Below are 20,355 nucleotides of genomic sequence, written 5' to 3'. Positions count from 1 at the left end.
TATTTTAAACAAAATTATATATTTTCCAAAAAAATAAATAAAGGCATCTATAAACAGTTAGATGCTGCAGAACCTGGTCAGCAAAAGCAATTATAAGCATAGCATATGGTATTATACAGTGGTGAAATGTAACTAAAGACGTTTACTTAAGTACTGTACTTAAGTACAATTTTGAGCTACTTGTACTCGACTTTGTCATTTATATTTTTATGCTACCTTTCTATCTACTAACTCTACATTTCAGAGGGGAATGTAATGGTTTTTCTGTTCGACTACACTGATTCCACAGCTATAGTGACTACTTACTTCACATTTTTTGGTTTTACATATATAATTTAAACGACTGGCTTCTAAGCTTTGATGAATTGTTATAGATGAAATTACCCAACAGTATACAAAGTGGAACACTGGTCAGCTACTATATAAAAAATACTGCTTACATGTTAATGCACCAGTAATGATAGTCTAGTCGTATAATATATGATAATATGATGCTCACGGGGTCCACTGTCTTGCATAATGAGTATTTTTTTTAAACTTTTGATACTTTAAGTACATGTTTCTGATAATCTTAGTACTTATATTTAAGTAGGCTTTTGAATGCAGGAGGTTTATGCTACTTTTACTTTAGTCCTTACTTCTTTCACTATAATTTGAGAGTTGATATTTAAGTATTATTTTGCTGCAATATGATAATATTTATATTACAAAAATAGAGGGAGTAAATGAAGTAGTAGTGAATTGATTCAAGATTTTTTTTTTTTTTTTTTTTTGGTAATTCCTTAATAATGTATCGAGCTGTATCGGTTAGCTTGACGCGTGATTAGCCAACAGCATTTGACATCAAGTGTCATCACTACAGCAAATAAGAGAAAATGCACGAAACCGAGTTTCCAGAAACGTTTCATAGTAACCACGGGGTCATACAGTAGTGAAGGCGGGCTGTGTAGGAATGCAACAGTTATTTAGTGTTAATGTGCGGTCACAGCATAATGCCCGAGCCTTCCTCCTCCTCCTCCTCCTCCTCCTCCCCCCCGTCCTTCCGCCGTTAACCGGCTGACAGCCTTCGCTCTGCAGGTGCGCGGGGCGGTAATCCCACCCCGCTGCCTCGCGGTGATAAATGAACGACAAAGGCTCCGGAGCGGGGTCTGCTCTCAGGGGCTCCGCGCGCCTCGCAGGTGAGCGGAGGAGCGCGGAGAGTGCGAGGCGCTCTTGTTTGACGTCTCCATGGAGACCGCCCGAGCGGCGCCAGGCTGACAGGCGTCAGGGCTCGGATGAATGGGTGACGTCAGCGCGCTGGCGCCTGCCAGTCTGCTCGGGCTTGTTTGGACAATCCGGGGGGAAGATTCGGAACAGAGCGATGCGATCCGAGTGTGCACACAAGGCTGAGCACACACTGCGGAAACATGTGAAGGAATCCGCGGAGCCGCCGCTCACGGGGAGAGGAGAGTGTGTGCCGTTTGCAGGCACGAAGAGAGCTCTGAGTTTGGGGGGCAAGGGGGTTTTGTCCAGGGAGCAGCGGCGCGGGAATGACTGCGCAGCATATTTTCTAAAACAGTCACCAGCCTGCCCTCAGATCGAAATGCTATCAGGCTAATGATCTGCTAAACTCAATAAACTTTTTTGGAACTGCATTCCACAGGGTTCACCAGAAGGCTAATTCTTAAACGTCATCATCTTGAACTAATTTAAGTTAATAAAAAGTGAATCTTTTCCCAGAATTGTTTGGCCACTCGGTGTAATCAGTTGTCCAACTTGACTGTACTGTCGTCACCCACATCTGCAGTGCCATCGCCAGTTGCGAGAGGCAAATCCAGGGCGCCGTGGTAGCCCAATTATCATTAGCCATTCATCCCATTCATCCCCGTCCCATCCCACACACATTCTCACAGCACATACCCGGGCATTCGCCACCCCTCGACTGTCCCCAGGCGATCTACACCTGCAGAGTCCCCAAGCCATGGACAGCTGGATTCCCACATATTACCCATAAAAGACACACATTTGTTTCCATTTGTAACGCCATCCCTCAAACAGATTGTAAATCCCGATAACCAGGCGAGCGCGCTCATTGGCGGACCGCGCGGCTGCGGACCGGCCCATCAATACAAAGGCGGCCGCCTCATTGGCTCACCGCCTTCAAACAGGAGGATTCGGGCACGCCCCCGGCCCCTGCGCCGCTATAAACCGGAGGAGGTTTGCCCATGTGGATGTTGCAAACTGTCAACATTGCCTTGCTCACATCCCAAGCAGGAGGAGAAGCCTCGTTGCTCAACCGCGTCTGAATATTTTCCTTTTCCTCGTCGTCCTTGGAAACTACACCTCGCACACTGATCGAGATGAAGGTTGTCGGATCTACCTGCGCCCTGAAGAGCAAGGTCGGCAGCGAGGACGTGGTGCGCTGCCTGTCCGACCAGAGCCTGGCCATCTCCAAGTGCAAGATCCCGCTGCTGGACGAGCAAATGAGCGTCTTCCTGCAGGACATGAACAGCTGCTACAGCAAGCTGAAGGAGCTCGTGCCCACGCTGCCCACCAACAAGAAGGCCAGCAAAGTGGAGATCCTGCAGCACGTCATCGATTACATCTGGGACCTGCAGGTCGAGCTGGACGAGCCGGAGAAGAGCCGCCAGCACTCCGCCAGCGGCGTCCCCCGCACACCGCTGACCACCCTGAACGCAGAGCTCGCCAGCATCTCAGTGGAGGTGAATATCTCTTCATATTTTCTGCTATATGTGTCTCGGGGTACGGGTAAGGGTGCTCCAGAGGTGCGAGCACCCCCAGTGCCACATGTTTTCGAGTGTCATTACGCGTGCGTAAAGCTGCCAGGTCCGTGCGTAAAGGTTCCCTTTGCGCAGCGGTTTGCCTGCGACTGCCGCGTATCCCTCTAACGCAGATGTACTAATCCTCCTTCTCCCATCTCCCCCCGCAGAACGGCTGCTCAGATGACAGGATTATGTGCCGCTAAGAGCTCGTGGAGCATCGCAACGTGATCCGAACAGCGAGCACCGCCAAGAACGAACAAGGGCTACCTGATGTGACTTTTCGACCACATCATTACAAAACCTTGAACTGTGTAGGGACGTTTCAAACTCCCAATGCTAGGAAAAAAGAAAAAAAACGTTGTGTGGACATTCTCCGGCGGCGAGGATCTCTGCCACTCGCGGCTCTCGATTCATCAGAGGGTCCTGGGAGGAGAAAGACCGGTAGTGTCCAGATCTAGACTGGGTTAGCCGGGGGGACCAAGACAAGTTCAGTGCAGCCAGCATCGCTCGTTGCTTGTAGAGTTTCTAAAGAAAGCTAATGTCTCTGTTACGCTCTTTGTATCTTGTGTAAACCATGTAGAGAATTCAACATTTTGTAAAAGAAAAAAAGTAAATTTCTCAGATTCCTGAGCGACAAACTGTATTGTATATTACAATGCCTCATTACGTGAAGATATTGTTTTCTTACAATGTACCTTATTGGTGTTTTTATTAAAACAAGACAACTATTTTTGAACAAGAATCCCTCTGTGTCCTTGTGTTTGTGTGTGTGTGTGTGTGTGTGTGTGGGGGGGGGTGTCGGATATCAAGTGTACTATCACATCATATGTGCTGGGACACGGTCTTGTAAGACTGGGACACTTGGGTGGTGATTGTGGGCTGTAATGGCCTCATTAGCATTGGGATTAATCGCAGGCCTACTCGCATTCATCTGAATAATTTGTTTTGTAGCTGAGCACTAGGGGAGTGTAAAGTGGTTGTCACACACACACACACACACACACACACACACACACACACACACACACAAACAGAAAGCGCTACACCTAGAAAGAAGCTGTTAAGTCATTCAGGTAACATAAAACCAAAGCTGGTGGTCAACATAATGGCTCGTAGCCAGTTAAATTGGTAATTTGCCTTTGTATGGGTCATTAACGTATCACATTACAAGCGGAAGTCTCGCTTTAAACCGTCAAGTCGAAAGATCTTGACAAAGAAAGGCAGTTTGGTTGAAAGGTTACAGCAAAATCATCGTAGACATGACGTCGGAATTAAGGTTATGCTTGTATATAACCAATTCAAGTGACGTAAGATGGTTTATTATGAATGGAAAATATAATAAATAAGATAAAAGCTTGTTTCACGTCACGCGTGGCCATTTAACCGCGGTGTTCCAATCTGTTCTCGTGTAAATCAAGCCCGTTTTCTGAGGCTCCCGCCGGCACCGCGGGGGTTAAAACTGCTCTGGCAAGGCGATTCGTTATAAGATTTATTCTGTCTCCCTGGTGCAATGTTTTTCCCATTTCCCTGCGGTGCGATGCGCACAGCTGCAGCCCCGGCGTGGCCAGTGTGTGATTGTGTTTGTGCGATAGCTTTGTGCCAAGGGCAGGGGAGGGCGGCGGGGCCCAGACTGAGCGGCGCCTCGGCACACCTGGGGAAGTTCAGGTTAAATAGCTCCACATTCCTCAACACACAGCTGATTGAAACATTAACAAACAGTAATCCACGGGCCAGGCCGCAGATGGGCCGGGAACCACGCCAAACGCTCGGAGAGAGGGAGGGAGGGAGAGAGAGGGAGAGAGAGGGAGAGAGAGAGAGTCGCTCTCGGGGAGAGATTCCCACAGTACAGTCGTATGTTATAAGTTTGCTATTAATACATACACGTCTTTTTTTTTTTTTTGGGGCACCAAAACTGCTTGAGCTGTTAGAGAAGTGCCCATAAGTGGTTGAATAAACGATTCCCCGGTGCTTTCTTTTAACTCTGCTAAATGATAGCAGCAGCCACTTCCTCCCTGAATTCTGAATCGCATATTATTATCTATAGGGCAGATAGAAATCTCTTACGTAATGCGGTCGCGCTGTGGAGAAAGACGGAGACTGTGGCGGTCTCCACAGCCGCTCCGTCCGCGATTACAGAACCTTTGGTCCGGCACCATTGTGTTATCACTCGACGGCCAATACAGCCGGTCGGGGCTGCATCGCGGATTTTAGATCTGCTTCAGTCCGAATGATTGTTATTACCTCCAAACCCCAGGCCCCCGCCAGCGACTGACTTGTGGTTAGCGCCCTCTCGTGGCCGTGAAACGAATCGCAAGAAGCCCGCTGTGTTCGGCTGCTGCGTGAGGCAATGGATAAGTAGGAGAAGACATGAGCAGACGGCAGCGCCCCCTTCTGGTAACGGTGACATCGGCCAAAAACTTTACATTTTTTTAACAATTGACATTTAAATTTGTTAACAAATATTCTGGATTCAATTCAAAATTGTTACTCAACTTCAGTATTTGAAGTACATGTTGGGGTATCTGTTCTTTAGCTATTTCAGTATTCATATATAATGCCACTTCATACTTGTACTTATGGTACTTCACCATATGTAAGGGCAAATATTGCAGTTTCTACTCCGTTATGTTTTCGTGACAACCATATTACTTTGCAGATTTTACATTCAAAACATATGATCGTCTAAAAATAAAATGCATTGTTGCATCTATGACATTTAAATTGTTTACCAAATTTAATAACAATCTAACAACACAGAATATAACTACACCCTATAATAGTTGTTAATAAATCAGTCCTATTTTTACTTCTACTAATCGTACTATGGTTATATTCAATTGTACTTTATACTTCTACTCCCCTACAATCCAAAGGGTAATGTCGTACATTTTATTCCACTACATTTACTTGAAAGCTACAATTACTGTTAGTTTTCAGATTAAGATTTTACTTTTTAAAATCATGTTTTAATTTACAATGTATTATTAAATATTAAACTAATGATTCAACATTTTTGACTGGTGATCACTTACAAAAATAAACAAACAAACAAAATAAATAGAGGGCAAAGATTAGAGACACAAAGTGAATACACAGTTAGAATACACACTTTTGTTTTTCTTTCATCAATAATTTCCTGATTTATCTTGTGACCCTTTGGAGGGTGCTCAACCTTTGGGAACCACTACATTAAACTACAAAACTGTATGAATTGGTTAAAAGTAGCTCCACCTCAAAAAGCTACAACAGTAAAATGGTACTGCTGATGATCGGTATTAAGAATCTAATAATGTCATATATATGAGAATACATAAGTCACTACTTTTTCCTCTGATAATTTAAGTACATTCTGCTAATTCCACAGCTGTACTTTTACTTGCATGGAATTTTATTTTTACAATGTGGTATTTTTACCTTTACTTTGGTAAAATATCTTAGTGCCTCACTATATCAAATCTCTTCACAAGTATTTATATTCAGTTGTATCACTACTTTTTACTTATTTTTTACAAAAGGATCTGAATTCTTCTTCCACCACTGTACAGTCGTTACAATAACCTGAAATAGGAAATTTGTATCTAAGTCTTTATAAAATGCTAAGCAGGGAGTAATATTGAAAATCAAAGCAGAACAGCTTTTCTTCTGACAGAACAATATTAGAACTAAAAAGGGAAATTGTTTAATCTTTGTTTCTTTCAATAACTTGACAAGCTGCAGCCCTCATCTGTTCTGTTTGATCCGACTGAGGCTGATATTTACTGTTACCAGACTGAGAAATGAGTCAACTGCATGCCTGCATCACTGCTCATAATCGGAGTCACTATATATAGAGAGCCAGAGCCAAGAGTGTTTAAATAGAAATTTGTATTTACATCAATATCAACATCAAAAGAAAAAAATCTGTAATATACATCCTGTAAAATGACAGCTTATCTTACCTCCACACAAAGAAAAACTAAAACAAACCCAATGATCTCTTGCCTCTTTTTGCACTTCATTCAAACTCTACAAAGTTACTTTTTCCTGAAGTAACAAAATCTGGACATAAAATGTAGTTGTTTCCTGAAAAATAGAAGAGATATTGATATGTCTTAAAGTGGATTTCATTCCATTGGTATTTCTCTTTCACAGCAAAACATGCTGGATGTAAAAACATTCTGCTGTGGGGTTGAGACCTTCCAGTCCTCTTTGCACTGCACTGATAGCCGATACGCTTACAGTACACGACCATCATACGCTATTACAGATATGTACCCATTTACCATCAGAATAATAATAACGCATATCATAAAAAATGTACACCAGAAACCTCAGAAACTATACAGAGATGTGGAAAAATATCTTTGGATTGCGCATGTTGAAAAGGTAGATTCAGCGAGTTGAGAATAACAGTCAAAAGAAGATGCTTTGAATAAAATACACTTGACAGGAAAAGCTGGTGGGAGGGGGAGAACTCTGCAAGGACCAGGCCTGTTGGTGAACTGAAGAGTGTGTTCCCATGTTCACTGTACTGCAGGCAGACACACACACACGCGCACACACACACTCCAACAAAATAACAAAAACAAGTAACCGACTGTCCTGACAGAACTCACTTCCACCACCCTCCGATAAAACCTCTGACAGTGTGAAAGCTCAAACCTTCAACTGATCAAATCTGCGTCACAAGTAAAAAGTGCCTCGCTAGAACATGAAAAACATGAAAAACATGACTTTTCAGAAAATTAAAAAATACAGCATTAAGGAAATGACAAAACAAGGGAAGGAAAACCCAAATACGCCTGCAATATTTGCAAAGGGGAAAAAAAAAAAAAAGCAAATCGACCAAATCAGTATTGACCTATGGGACACAAAAATACAACCAGGTCTCATACTTTGTGCAATAATGGGCCTTTAAAAAGCATGTTTGATATATTTTGTAGAATATTTACAATTCATATTCACAGAGGACATTTGAGACATCTAATACTGCAGTACCATTTGTTTGCTTATAACAGGGGTAATGATGCTCAGTTACAGTCTAAAGCATAGAGGCAAGAGTTATTGCTCCAATCTGCATAACACAGACCCTGTTTACACCTGGCATTAACGTGCGTCTGGGGTGATCCGAACACAAGTGGGCGGCTGAGACACATCACCGTTTACACCTGTGTCTATCACGCCTCTCCAAAGTGTCCAGCTGACTGCTTTTGTTCAGATTTCATTACTGCCTACATCTAACTACTGTTATGTCCTTGTCAGGGATGCAACAGAATGCATTACCGTTTACATGACAAAAGATGTGTTATCAAATGCGTCCCAGACCGCCTTGGCAGCTGGTTTGAGTGATCGGATCATAAATCCGCCTCGGTAGTTGTTTACATTTGTATTTAACGCTGTCCACTTGGGATCCGATCACCCAAGACGCATGTTAATGCCAGTTGTAAACAGGGTCATAGTAAACTGTGCTTATAACTTCCAATGACTTAAAGAATGAGGTGCATCCAAAGGATAAGAAAGGAAAAAAAGAAACCCATTGTTGTGAAGGCATTGAATCTCTAGTAAGGCTGTAATGATGAAGAAATATTGCATCAATCTTTATTCCACACAGAAGCCTCCAGGTAAAGTGCAGCCAGAGCCAGTTGTACCATAGTCCCATTATGCAGCCAGACTGTGACGCTGAATACTGCTCGAGAGCTCCCCGTGAACACACACACACACACACACGCACACACGCACACACGCACACACGCACACACGCACACACATTTTGTGTTTGTGCATAACCTAAATAGGCTACAGCATGTGAGGCTTCAGTTGGAGATAAAACCTGACGCATGCTTGTCCTTGTAGCCGACTTCCTCCAGGATGAGCAATGCATTGTGTTGAGTCTCCTGCGTCACATTTCAAGATGGGGAGCTCCTATATTGTGTGTGTTTGTGTGTGCGTAGGTCCAGCTCATCTCCTGGCCCAGGCTGCTCTGCCACAGCTGAAAGGCTCCAGATTCTGCTGTCAGCCACAGGTCCTCAACAATACTTCTGCAGACACAGAAAAACAGTGACATTGTGTTAACCCTCTTAGCAGTTGTCAGGACTCAATATTTTCATGTAAATGTCTACAGTTTTTCTTTCTACAGAGTTTTACAACATCAGCTGAGGCTCATGTAAGGCCACTAATCTCCAATGTGTCAGAGTATTATCAACCTGATCAGGTCCCATTGGCATTCTACCCATTCCCATGGGGTTCATGCCCATTTGGCCCTGCATCTGTCCTGGCATTTGGCCCATCTGTCCTGCACTGCCCCCACTGACAGGCCCAGGTCCACCCATGGAGTTGTTTATCATCATGGGTCCAAACTGGCCCTGGCTGCCCTGCTGGGGGAATTGTTGCTGGGGGTATGAGCTGGAACACCAGACAAATAAAAGTTTTGAGACAAGTCATTCACGCCTTTAACTTACAGAAATAATACACAAAGACAAGCCCCTTTTGAGTGTTTTTCTAATATGCTGATAAGTTATTGCCCAAAGAAGCCTGATGTTACATACTTGTTGCGTGGCATGCCGCCCTGTGGCCAACCCTTCATAGCTCCAGACGGGTACATGGGCCCTCCCTGTGGGTTTCCCTGCATCCCTGGCATCATGGTGTTCTGAGGAGGGCCGCCCATTCGTCCTTGCATCATGTTTCCAGATGGGCTGCTGGCTGGAGCCATGAATGATGGGTCTCCCTGCTGGTTCATCCCTGCAAGTACAACGAGCAGTCATGAGTGTGAAACATGAACATCCAGGAGGAAATGATACAGACAACCAGCTCTGTTTCAGTCAACTCACCATAGTTACCTCCATAGTTGAAGCCCTGCTGTCCAGGTTGGTTCAAGGGGGGGCCTCCCATGGGGTTGTCCATGCCTCCTGGTGCAGTGACATTTGGAGGAGGGCTGAAGCCTCCCGCTGCTCCCTGCCCCTGCCCCTGCTGCTGTTGCATCAGCAACATCATCCGCTGCCTCCGCATCTGCATGGTCATCATCTCCCTGCTGCGCTGAGCCATCATCTGGGCATTTAGGAAACCAGGCTGCAGAGAAATATCAATACTTTGACCTTAATTCAGCAAATAGTGACGTTACTGGCTTTATTAAAGATGGCAAGTCAATGCACACTACATTGGATGTGAGAAAGTGCTGACTACATACCTGACCACCCATGCCTGCAGGTTGCATGCCAGGTTGCATGCCTGGGCGCATGGCAGGGTTTCCTCCGGGGGCATTTTCCATCTTCATGCCTTGTCGGGTCTGGTTCATAAACTGCCAGATTAGACAGGATAAAGACGGTTCATCAGGCCACTTTGCTAAATTTAATATTCATGATTATCATATCCAAGAAGCCTCCCACTCCCCCTAAGAAAGAAGCTGACCTGCTGTACTCACTATATAAAACGACATGGAAGGTCACATTTAGGTTGGATGTTATCTGTATTTCTCTAAGTGATTACCTGCTGCCCTTGCAGTCTCTGCTGTAGCTGCAGTCGGAGAGGCTTGGTGGCCATCATGCGAGGTCTCACCATGTTTGCCCGGGGGTTGCCCATACCGCCCATGCCCGCCATGACAGGGAAGCCCCCTGATTGGCCCATCTGATTCATCATTGGGTTGAAGCCTCCGGGAGACTGGCCTTGCATTGTGTTGCCGCCATAACCAGGCTGCATGCCCATGGTGGGGGGCCCTGGGGGCCCGGGGTAGCCCTGGCCATACATGGGTTTTTGGTCCATTCCTATGGAGGAGTCTGGCCCCGGGAAAGGCTCTGATGGTGGGCACTGACCCTGACCTTGATCCTGGCCCTGCTGGTGACCTTCAGGTCCCTGGGTCTGGGGTACAGAAAAGTTGCATTTAAAGCTTGTTTGGGCAGATTAAACCTTAATGCAATATTGAAACATAGCTGACTAAGCTACACAGTATACAGTGGTATCCACAGTAGTATACAATACATTAAACAACTGCATGAGAATGACAGGTTATTCTCATGACATGTTAGGTTTACAGATTATCTGCACAAAAAGAAGCTAAAGAAACTGGGAGCTTAATAACATTAATACAGGCTAACATTCAAGATGAGCATTATAAGGAGCCTAAATTCAAATCACATCTATTTAGAATAGGCTAATATACATTTATGCAGTGGTTTTGGAACACGCTCTGAGCTTCTGAACATGTTTTGCTTTTCTTAATGCTCGGTGACTAAGTATTTACTTAATAGAGACAGAGCAACAAGCACTTAATGTCATAATATTCAGATTTTACACTGAAGTATACACTTTTCACTTTATTCAATAACCACGGATAATTTAGAATTACTTTTAGGCAGGCACTGAAGTTCATTTGGGCTTTTGTTCCCAACACTAGTAATGTCTTGTCATCTCCTGTTAACAAAATGAGTGCAATACATAATTTATACTGCAACTTGTCCTGTACCTGGCCTACTATTTCAGGGATTCCTAGGGCTCGGTCTATCTCCTGCAGAGCAATGACATCAGCGGTGTTGAGCAGAGAGTCCAGCTGGTCCAGAAGTGCGCGTTCATCATTCGGGCCCTCGCTATTGGCCAAGGGCCCCAGCAGCTCATCCAGGGGGTGTACAAACTGGTCCCTAAACCAACAAATGACCAAGATATTAAGTCACATCAAGAAAAGACTGATCAGAGACACTATTTAATGTCAACCTCTGAATTCAGCTTGAGGTCTACTGAGCTGGCAAAATGAAGAAGGGTAGGGTTGGGACCAGTGGTTTACCTGTTTGTGTTACTCTGTGGTCTTTCCATTCCCATGGCAGGGTCTGGCCAGGAGGGGGACTGAGGTGGTGGTCCATGTCCACCAAACGGGCTCATACTCATATTGGCTTCATTGGTACCTGCAGATGAATTCACAGAAAATGACTCCAATTCAGTTATTACTTTGCTTCATCATATTAGGCACCAACTAGATAAAAGCACCAAACATTCACTAGTTACAGCCTCACACATTGCAACAGAGACATGTGACATACCCATTTCCATGAGTTGCTGCTGCAGCATAGACCTAGTGTTTCCAGGTACACTGTTGGAGCGGTTAATCATGGGTCCTCCCATTGGGCCAGAGCGACCCATGCCTGGGTGCCCTGGTCCGGCCACAGGGCTGCCGCTGGACCTCGGCATCCCCCACTCTGCTGGCCCTGCCATTGGAGGGCGCTGGGGCATTCCCATACCTCTGCCCATACCTCCTAAACAACACAAAGACCATTTACATTGAGTGTTTCATGAGTAAGCTTAGTGACAGTGAAAACTGGACCCTAAGCTTATGCACTTTTAAAGATAGCGCATTTGATTAAAAATGTAATTTAATATTTCACAGTGAGCAGTACTGAGAAAACAAATATCCCCATGCTGTCTATTCTCTGGGACCCAGGTCTATAAAGAAAGCCAGGCTGTCTGCCATGCTAAGAAATCAGTGTTTAAGTTACTTGTTGGATTGCCCCGTGGTGGACACACACTCATGCCTCCAGGAAATCCATTGGGTCGGATCGGAGCATCCATGTTCTCCTGTTTGATCAATGTGGGACAGGGGACATTCCTTCTCCCAGCCAGGCCACCTCCTACTGCTCCCTCTCCACCCATGGGCTTGGTATCCATGGACAAGGCTCTTTGATAGGCACTACGCTGAACTGGAGGCATGGGGCCTTTCTCCCCATCTGAAACACACACACACAGTACCCAGGTGAGGTTACATACCTTCATAAATTTAGGTTCTGAGATTCCAAATGACAAGTGATACACAAGTGTCTCCGGTGTGATACCTCATGCATACTCTGTATTTTTTTTTTTACACGAAGTATGAACATCTTTGCAGTCCAGTGTTCCATTTGATTATATTATATTTTCGATTTTACTGACTGACTTACCATGTACACTGTCAGGCATATTTCCTTGTTTGTTTCCCACTTCCTTCCCTGCTCTGGAGTCTGGTTCAGGGTAGAAGCCAGATTTGTTCCTTGGGACACCGAGAATAGTCTCCAGGGTCTCCGTCTGAACCATTGAGACACAAGAATGATTAGAAATCAATGTTCTACTGGATATTTAAAATACATCTAATAAGTTGTTATTTTGGGTAAAAAAAAATAATAATAATTAAAAAAAAAAAAAAAAAAACTTACTTCATCAGATGGCTCCAACTTGACCTTTCCATCCATGCAGTGGGGGTCGGAGCTAGTGACCCCTGCCCCCTGTGCTCCTCTCCCCTCCAGCTCCTCCAGCTTTGGCTTGATATCACCACCTTCTTTAGAGTCGTCCTTATTGAGGAGGTAGTGAAGGAGGGCGTGAGGCTTCTCCTTCTTAGGGCTGTGCTGCTCCTGTTTCGATTCTGATCCCCTAACCCCTCCAGGGGCTGCAGGCCCAGACTCTGAATCCAAGCTGCTCTTCCCAGTGGCCTCAGCTGTGATGCGGGCTACCTCATCGGGAGTGTTTCCATTCTGGAGGAGCTTGTGGAGGATCTTGTGCTTCTCCTGCAGTGACTGACTTGTTAAATGTCCTGTACCACCCGAGGAAGACACAAGGCCATGATTTCCGCCCGTAGAGGAGGACACTCCTGTTGAGGAGGAGGGGCTGGTGACACCCGCTGTTCCATCTTTAGCCTCAGGTGTGGAGCTGGGTCCAGAGCTTGATGTGTGATTAGGTGGCACAAGCTCATCTGTAGGAGAGGTAAGGAGCTGCAGAAGCTTCTTGTGGCATTTGCTGTCAGGGACCCGTCGACTGGATTCTCCCCCAGTGGGACCTGTTTCTCTGCTGGCCTGGCTGTCTGGCTTGTCAGGAGGGCCCTCGCTGGTGGCGGTGTGTGGGTGCTGCTGAGACGGCTGCTCTCCTCCAGTCCCCAGTGAGCTGCCTGGGCTCTTGGAGTCGGAGTAGGCTTGGAGGCCTGGTTTACATGGTCCCCCTGCTGCCTGGTTGGTGGAGTTGATGCTTGGGGAACTGTCAGGCTTGTGAGGGGGAGGAGAGGTGAGTGGGGAGGGCATCGGATTGCCCACTCCCTCACTAATGGCTTGGAGGGCATTCAAGGAGCTGCTGGAGAAGGAGGTACCTCCTCCTCCTCCACCTCCAGAGTTACCAGGGTGACTGGAGCTCATGGGAGAGTTCATACCTGCAAAAGTACAAAAACCCAGAGGATAAATGAACCATTCATGAATGTCAGCAAACATTTGGTTTAAGAAGCTGTGATTTTCTACGTCTAATTAACCTGCATATTAGAAGCTGCTGATAGTTCTTGAGAGTTCTAAAAAAGTTTGGTTCGTACCACCCGGAGAGAAGGGGCTAGCACCCATCTTGGGACTTCCTCGGACCCTGGGTGAACCCATGACATTGTGTGGGGGGCCATTAATCCCTGGACTGGCCTGGGGTGGGCTGGTCATTCCTATTCCGTACCCTCCACCTCCAGGTCCACTTCCTCCTCCATGGAATTGACCCATCTGCTGATGTTGGTGCTGCTGCTGATGCATGCCATGGTGGCCCATCTGATTCATATGGTTCATTGGCCCCATTTGGTTCATTGAGTTCATTGGATGCATGGAATTCATTTGATTCAGCTGATTCATTTGACCCATGTTGTTCATCTGATGCATGGGATTCATCTGATTGATGGGATTCATTTGATTCATCTGGTTCATGGGATTCATGCGGTTACCCGCAGCATACGGAGGTATTCCTCTTTGTGACATGTTGCCCTGTTCGGCCATACCGTAGCCCCTGTTCATACCCATAATGCCTCCTTGGCCCATGTTCATCTGTTGGTTGGGGTTGTTGACACTCAAGGTTTGAGGCCTCATGCCTCCTCTCTCTCCTTTTCACGAATAACCATTCCTCCCCCTAAAAAAAAAAATAAAAAAAAAAAAAAAAAACAAACAAAACAAGCTGCAGTCAGACAGTCAGACATTCATCTAAGTTTGGTGAAATCATACTCTTGCTAGTTTTAATTGTTAAAGCATTCACACCTTTGTAGCAAGTGTGTGGACAGGAAAGAGTTCGGTTCATTGGTGTTGGGATTCCTGCAGAGGTCACTCCTGGTCTGGGCTGTGACTGGGGTGCCATCAGAGAGTGAGAAGCGGTAGAGTGGGGTCTCCGCATGGCCGTTATGGAGAGCTGTAGCAGAAAAAACGGATAGTTATAGCCCCGATAAATAGCTGACAATGGGACAAAGCATGCACACTAACAACATAAAAAAAAGTAACACTAATGAAGAGCCTCCACAGGTTTTGGCACGGACATAAACTGAATTTCCATATAGTTGATATATGCGTGCCATTCTTTGATGTGGTCACAACACAGATTTTATTGTTTTTCACACAAGAGTACAGCAAAAGCTGTTGCTCAACCTGTTGACATGTTAAAAGTCATAACTGCAAATAAGTATGTGTCACATGCACTTCTTTGTCCACTCTTGTATACAACCGATCCGCTGACATAACGGTGTCGATTTTTAATTATACTCTGAAGGAGTTGACTCTTATACACCGTAAAGTCAAGAGTGCTGTTCATTGCGTCTGGTAATGTCTTCTGATGTATTAAAGATGACTCATTAATGGTTTGAGCTGCTTATTCACCTAGAAAGGGCTGTGTCTCACCTACCAAACGTTTCAATTAGGTTTTGTGGTCTGGTACATTCCTTGTATACTCCTATGATTGTTGCTTTCTTGACAATGCTCAAAACTGAACCATTAAGCAATTTAGGTGGTAGGGAGTACATCATTACATACCATCTTGATAGTGACGTTTGTAGGACCAGGGTTGTCCCTCGATGCGACTGAGGAACATCTGCATGCAGCGCCTCACCAGGTCCTCCCAGCCTGGGCGCATAGTGGTGTGAAGAGAGCCCTGCTGTTCAATTTCAATCAGTTTTCCTGCAATAGAAGATGCACAACTGGGATTAGACAAAGGATAATGGCTAGTGGTGGCAAAGGAAAAGAGCAATAACTTTATTTGCAGTGTATATTTATCATTCGGTGTATTAAGAATCTATGGCGTACATCCCTAAATATCCAGAATAACTTGGCTTGAAGATCACGTTTTCATATCAGGGCAAGCCAAGGTGGAGAATTTCAATTCTAATGTTAACTTTTTAAACGCACAAAGCTAGGTTGAATTGAGGTCTTTGTAAGGCGGTCTGCCTAACAAAAACATTTCCAATGGTCATGTCAAATGTATACAAAATTAATACACTATTAATACTTACTATACTTACTTGGATCTATTAGATGGAACACAGTGGAAACTTACCAGACAGTTCATGGCGAGTGCTAAACCTCTCTGTTCTCTCTACTGCAGTGATGCGTCGTGCCACACAGATCATACATGACTGCAAATCTGAGGAAAGAGACAATGCAATGTTAAGTCCTCATTTAACTACACTGGAGGAGAAACTGGACATTCAATATTTTACTCGTGAGTATAGTATTATATACAATATTTAGGCAAAAATTGACCAATAAATAGTCGAAAACATAGCTACACAATATTTGTAAGCCAGAGACACATGTTTATGTGAGGCCAAAAGGAAGGAAGTGACCTGATGCACTCCCTGACATACACACCAAAAACAGATACAGCCAAAGTGGACTGATATATGAACGACGTCAAGAAGAATTTACAGCACTCACCCTAAGCCTGGCAAAAATTGACCAATAAATAGTAGAAAACATAGCTACACACTATGTGTAAGCCAGGTAAGACACTGGGTAATGTAAGCAAGTCAAACAGAAAAATGCAGAATTGCAAAATAAATCCTATCTCCTAAATCAAGAACTGTAAATGTAGACTGTTGTCACATATTTTCCTGTTTTTCTGGTATTTCTATATTTTAAACTGAAAATAAAAACAAACAAAAAAACAAACAAAAACGTTCAAAAGCTGTTAATAATGACTTTTACCTTCTCCCTCCTCCATCATAGCCCGGGGCTGGGTGAGGGCAAAACACTGCATGGTCTCATAGCGCTGGCTTCCAGGCCTCTCTTCTGACAAACCATGACTCTGACCATGAACAAAGTTCACCAGCATACGACAGTTGAAGGTGTGACTCTTCTGTCGGGGTGCCTCTCCACCCCACGATGCCCCATTTGGTGCTACGAAGAAAAAAAAGAAAAAAAAAAAAAAAGAAAACAATGGTAAACGGATGAGAATGATTCGTGTGTGTGAGTGCCAGATCTCTCCGATTTTCAAGTGTTCTACACATCATCTACAAGTGTGTGTGTGTGTGTGTGTGTGTGGGTAAGTGACTGTGTGAGTGTATGTTATATAAATCCCAGCCTCACCATTGGACTTGGGTAGATTCTTGTGAAACTCCTCCCTGTCCTCATCGTGGATGATGTTGTATACACTGGTGTTGATCAGCTCCTCCTGCTTGTACTGCAGGTACTGGGTCACATTGTCTGACACAAATACTATGCTGCCCTCTCGGTTCACCACAAACAGAAAGCCATCCAAGGCCTAAAAAAAAAAAAAGCAGGGCACCAAAAATGGAGAGTTGAATACAAATACCAACATTATATCATTTCATATTATTTCATATACACACATACACACACACACAAGCACATGCACGCACAAATATATACATATATACACACATATATACATATAAACAGACACAGACGCAGACAGACAGACAACTAATTGGGTTGCTATTTTCCCTCTCTAGAAACCAGCTGAGAAATTTATATAAACTTTAAGTGAGCAGTGACAGCAAAGCACTGGTCCAGCATATGGAAGACCGACTAATTGGTGTTGTCTTTTGCTCCACAGGGATTGTCCCCAAGCTGACCTGCAGGAGCAGTGGCCCCAGATGGTCCTTGTCAATGACCCCCTGACCAGTGGAGGACACATCCGCCTTCTGGACATCATCATCACTGCAAGAGCTTTTTCCTAAAGGACAGATGAAGCACAAGGCACTACTGATGAAGAGAATTATCATTTTACAACAATTATCAATGGATCTGGAATTTTTTTACTTTCCACATTGCAAATTGTTTCCACTGTTTGACTTAGCATGAACAGTTATTATTCTCAAAAAACTCTAGAGCCACAATTTTTTGAAGTGCACATGACCTGTGTTTAAAAAAAAAAAAAAAAAAAAAAAAATCATCATTTGTTTGTCATATTTTCAAGGCAACCATTCTCCGATTTACAGCTGGCTGCTTGACGTATACAGTGTAATAAAGTACTTCTTCTGGCCACCAGGTGGCAGCACAAGTCATGGAGTGCATGGTTAGCATGCCTTTCTATTTTTAAAATCAGCATGTGTCTGAGGCTTTGTTAGATACCACTCACTCCATGTAGCAGGGTCATCTGTGGCACAAGACACTAAGCAAGACGACAGCTAATATATCACTGGATGGATTTCATTTCATTTCAAACCGAACTAGCTGTACGAGCAAACAGAACAGAGAGAGCAGTAACTGACATAAAAAATGAAAGACACCGGAGAAACTGATGCAAAGAGCGAAGATGTGCAAACAGGGAAAGGAAAAAGGTGTGTTAAATGGACAACAGACAGAAAATAAAAGAAAAAAAGAGGCCCTCCATCATTGCTATCCTGTAACTATGGCAACCTGGCTGCACAACACTGGGGCCAGCAGTAGCCAGCTGTGACCCTCTGGGTAGATTCCAGTATGATTGCTCTCTCCTTCTTCCTTACCCACTTAACCTCACAGATCTAATCTCAACCAAGCTGGAAGAAAATATCTTCCTTTGCACATCTAATCATGTAAAATCTGCAAAATTATTGGAAAATGGCCTCAGGATAGGAGCGACTCTCTTTAAGGTCTGATTTCTGAGTCACCAGCATCATTAGTCTCACAGAGAGAAGCAGGGTTTGGCACTAACAGATACACACTGTCACTGACAGCCTTGAGCCATGACCACCAAGGATTGGTCTCAATTACTGGTGTTCATTTACCCCTGGCGATACAAACAGCCAAAGTGACTGTCGGTCTGAAGCAGCCTGGCCATGAACCAAACATACCACTTCATCACCGGCATCATCTGTCCTGCAGCAGGGTTCTTGATATGATTGAACATTAATCAACATTTACTCCACAAACAAAAACAAAGAAAAACATTTTTTTAGCAGTTAAGTTAAAATTGAATTATTATCAAGTTATAGTCAAATTCTATCTTTTCATATGCTGCTTTGCTCATGACCAGGAGTGTATGGGTGTAATTTGTACAGCGGTGGTACCTTGCTCTTTGATTTGTCTGATCTGCCTCACGGTCTCCTTGAGGATGGCACATTTGTCAGGCTTGACGTTGAAGCTGTCGATGTTGGAGAGGTTGGCAGAGATGAGCTCAGCCAGCTCCTCGATGTACTTGCTCTCCTGTTCCCTCCGACGCTTGTCACACCTGCCGGGGCGCCAAGGGGATTAGACATGTTGCCATGGCAACCTCACCTCCCTATGCCCCGTCCGTTTGCAGGCCATACGGCCAGGGCTCCGATGCAGCAGTTATTTTGCTAGCAGCAGACACACATTTGAACCAGGGAGGTAGGGATGTTTATGTGAGGCCAGGAGCAAGGAAGTGACCTGATGCACTCCCTGACATTGACACCAAAAACAGACGCAGCCAAAGTGGACTGATATAAGAATGATGTATTAAAATTTTTTTTACAGCACTCACCCTAAACCTGGTGTGTCACAGGTTGACAGTTTACGTTTGCGGTCAGAGCAAAGCGGGTCCAACGAGTTGTCTCCTACGCCACTCATCTTCAGCACACATCAGCACCTGATATATATGTATATATATTTATTTATTTACACACACACACACACACACACACACACACACACACACACACACACACACACACACACACACACACACACACACACACACACACACACACACACACACACACACACACACACACACACACACACACACACACACACACACACACACACACACGCACTGCAATATGTTCAGTGTAAATGAACTGACAGTGTGGCTTTATATGCTCGTATGTGTGTGGTACAGTCTAATGAAAGGATAAGTGTGGATTGGAAAGTGCCCTCAGTTGTCAGTTTTTGACAAGTCCACTCTGAAATTACTCTAAATTCAGGCAAACCTTGAAAGCTTAGTGTCAAGTTATGAGGGAAAAAAAAAAAAAATCAACAAAATCCCCACGCTATTGAGGTTATAAAAAGAAGTGCCTTCCAAGGGAAGAGTAGAGATTGTAGATTCCTACAGTCTTATGAGTGTAGACTATCCAGTTAGTAAAGCAGCCTTGGTTCCTGCTTATAGCTTGATGGCAGTGAAATCTCATCTGTTCCACTGTGAGGAGCGACTGATGATGATGTAGTGATTTGGAGCCTCGGGGGAGATGGGTCATCCTGCGTTCAGCCAGCCTGCCCACTAGAATGATACCACTCTGCTAGCAGCGGCAACACACATACACATTGTGTATACAAACCATTTCCAGTACACTTACATGCTCAGGCATGTCGCGGCACAGTCTGTAAGGGAGTTGAGCAGTAGTAGCTACTGTCCCAGGAAGGTATATATTCACCGGCCTGCCTCTTTGTCTAACTGCCTGGGACTGCATGAGCAAAAAATACACACTGCTCAG

The 20,355-nt window shown here is 44.6% G+C and overlaps 2 protein-coding genes across 2 annotated transcripts in view; one reads left to right on the top strand and one right to left on the bottom strand.

The window, feature by feature from the left end:
- Window positions 1-2,200: 2,200 nt before the first annotated feature.
- On the top strand, window positions 2,201-3,498 carry id1 (inhibitor of DNA binding 1, HLH protein). Its single transcript, XM_040158673.1, has 2 exons — window positions 2,201-2,702; window positions 2,930-3,498. Exons 1-2 carry the CDS (start codon window positions 2,340-2,342, stop codon window positions 2,963-2,965), a joined length of 399 nt encoding a protein of 132 aa, XP_040014607.1. The 5' UTR covers window positions 2,201-2,339; the 3' UTR covers window positions 2,966-3,498.
- A 3,111-nt stretch (window positions 3,499-6,609) lies between these two features.
- ncoa3 (nuclear receptor coactivator 3) overlaps window positions 6,610-20,355 on the bottom strand; it is a 32,707-nt gene continuing 18,961 nt past the window's right edge. Inside the window, 21 exon segments of the mRNA XM_040159700.1 lie at window positions 6,610-8,779; window positions 8,945-9,143; window positions 9,287-9,479; window positions 9,569-9,806; window positions 9,925-10,035; window positions 10,224-10,592; window positions 11,197-11,368; window positions 11,512-11,629; window positions 11,765-11,977; window positions 12,218-12,445; window positions 12,656-12,779; window positions 12,908-13,887; window positions 14,041-14,609; window positions 14,735-14,882; window positions 15,497-15,640; window positions 16,017-16,103; window positions 16,667-16,858; window positions 17,048-17,222; window positions 17,557-17,657; window positions 18,973-19,133; window positions 19,407-19,511. Coding sequence (XP_040015634.1) covers window positions 8,768-8,779; window positions 8,945-9,143; window positions 9,287-9,479; window positions 9,569-9,806; window positions 9,925-10,035; window positions 10,224-10,592; window positions 11,197-11,368; window positions 11,512-11,629; window positions 11,765-11,977; window positions 12,218-12,445; window positions 12,656-12,779; window positions 12,908-13,887; window positions 14,041-14,609; window positions 14,735-14,882; window positions 15,497-15,640; window positions 16,017-16,103; window positions 16,667-16,858; window positions 17,048-17,222; window positions 17,557-17,657; window positions 18,973-19,133; window positions 19,407-19,492 — 4,620 coding nt within the window. The 5' untranslated portion in view covers window positions 19,493-19,511 and the 3' untranslated portion in view covers window positions 6,610-8,767.

Source organism: Xiphias gladius, chromosome 21 (assembly GCF_016859285.1).
Source record: "Xiphias gladius isolate SHS-SW01 ecotype Sanya breed wild chromosome 21, ASM1685928v1, whole genome shotgun sequence".
NCBI classification, from domain to species: domain Eukaryota; kingdom Metazoa; phylum Chordata; class Actinopteri; order Istiophoriformes; family Xiphiidae; genus Xiphias; species Xiphias gladius.
This window is presented reverse-complemented; position numbering and strand designations above follow the sequence as displayed.